General features: G+C 64.1%; 1 protein-coding gene across 1 annotated transcript in view; it reads right to left on the reverse strand.

The window, feature by feature from the left end:
- Window positions 1-345, reverse strand: part of LOC104461224 (scavenger receptor cysteine-rich domain-containing group B protein-like) — a gene marked incomplete at both ends in the record, with an annotated part of 5,921 nt that overhangs the window by 701 nt on the left and 4,875 nt on the right. Inside the window, one exon of the mRNA XM_010072727.1 lies at window positions 272-343. Within this exon, the coding sequence (XP_010071029.1) occupies window positions 272-343 (72 nt within the window). The remainder of the gene's footprint in view (window positions 1-271; window positions 344-345) is intronic.

Consider the following 345-nt stretch of genomic DNA (forward strand, 5'->3'; position numbering starts at 1 on the left):
GGTTTCCAGGCGGAGTAGCAGGAAAAGGGCAGGCAGGCAGATGCATTTCTCCTGCAAATTGCTGCCCGGGCCGTGTCCCAGCCTCTTGGCACGGTGTCACAGCACCGGGGTGACAGCAGATAAAGGATGCTCCTGCCGCACACAGCCCGCATCCCTGCCTGACCTTGGGCACGGCGGCATCTCTGAGGCCACTTCTCCCTGGGGACAAGGATGTCCCCAGATTTTTCCCCTCCCAGGGGCCAGCCCCGAAGGTGATGCTGAGCCCCGGTACCTGCACAGATGACGCCGGCATCCTCGTGGTGGCCGCAGTTATGGACCCCCCAGCCGAGGCTGTAGCAGGCGGAG

This window comes from Pterocles gutturalis, unplaced genomic scaffold (assembly GCF_000699245.1).
Source record: "Pterocles gutturalis isolate BGI_N339 unplaced genomic scaffold, ASM69924v1 scaffold27257, whole genome shotgun sequence".
NCBI classification, from domain to species: domain Eukaryota; kingdom Metazoa; phylum Chordata; class Aves; order Pterocliformes; family Pteroclidae; genus Pterocles; species Pterocles gutturalis.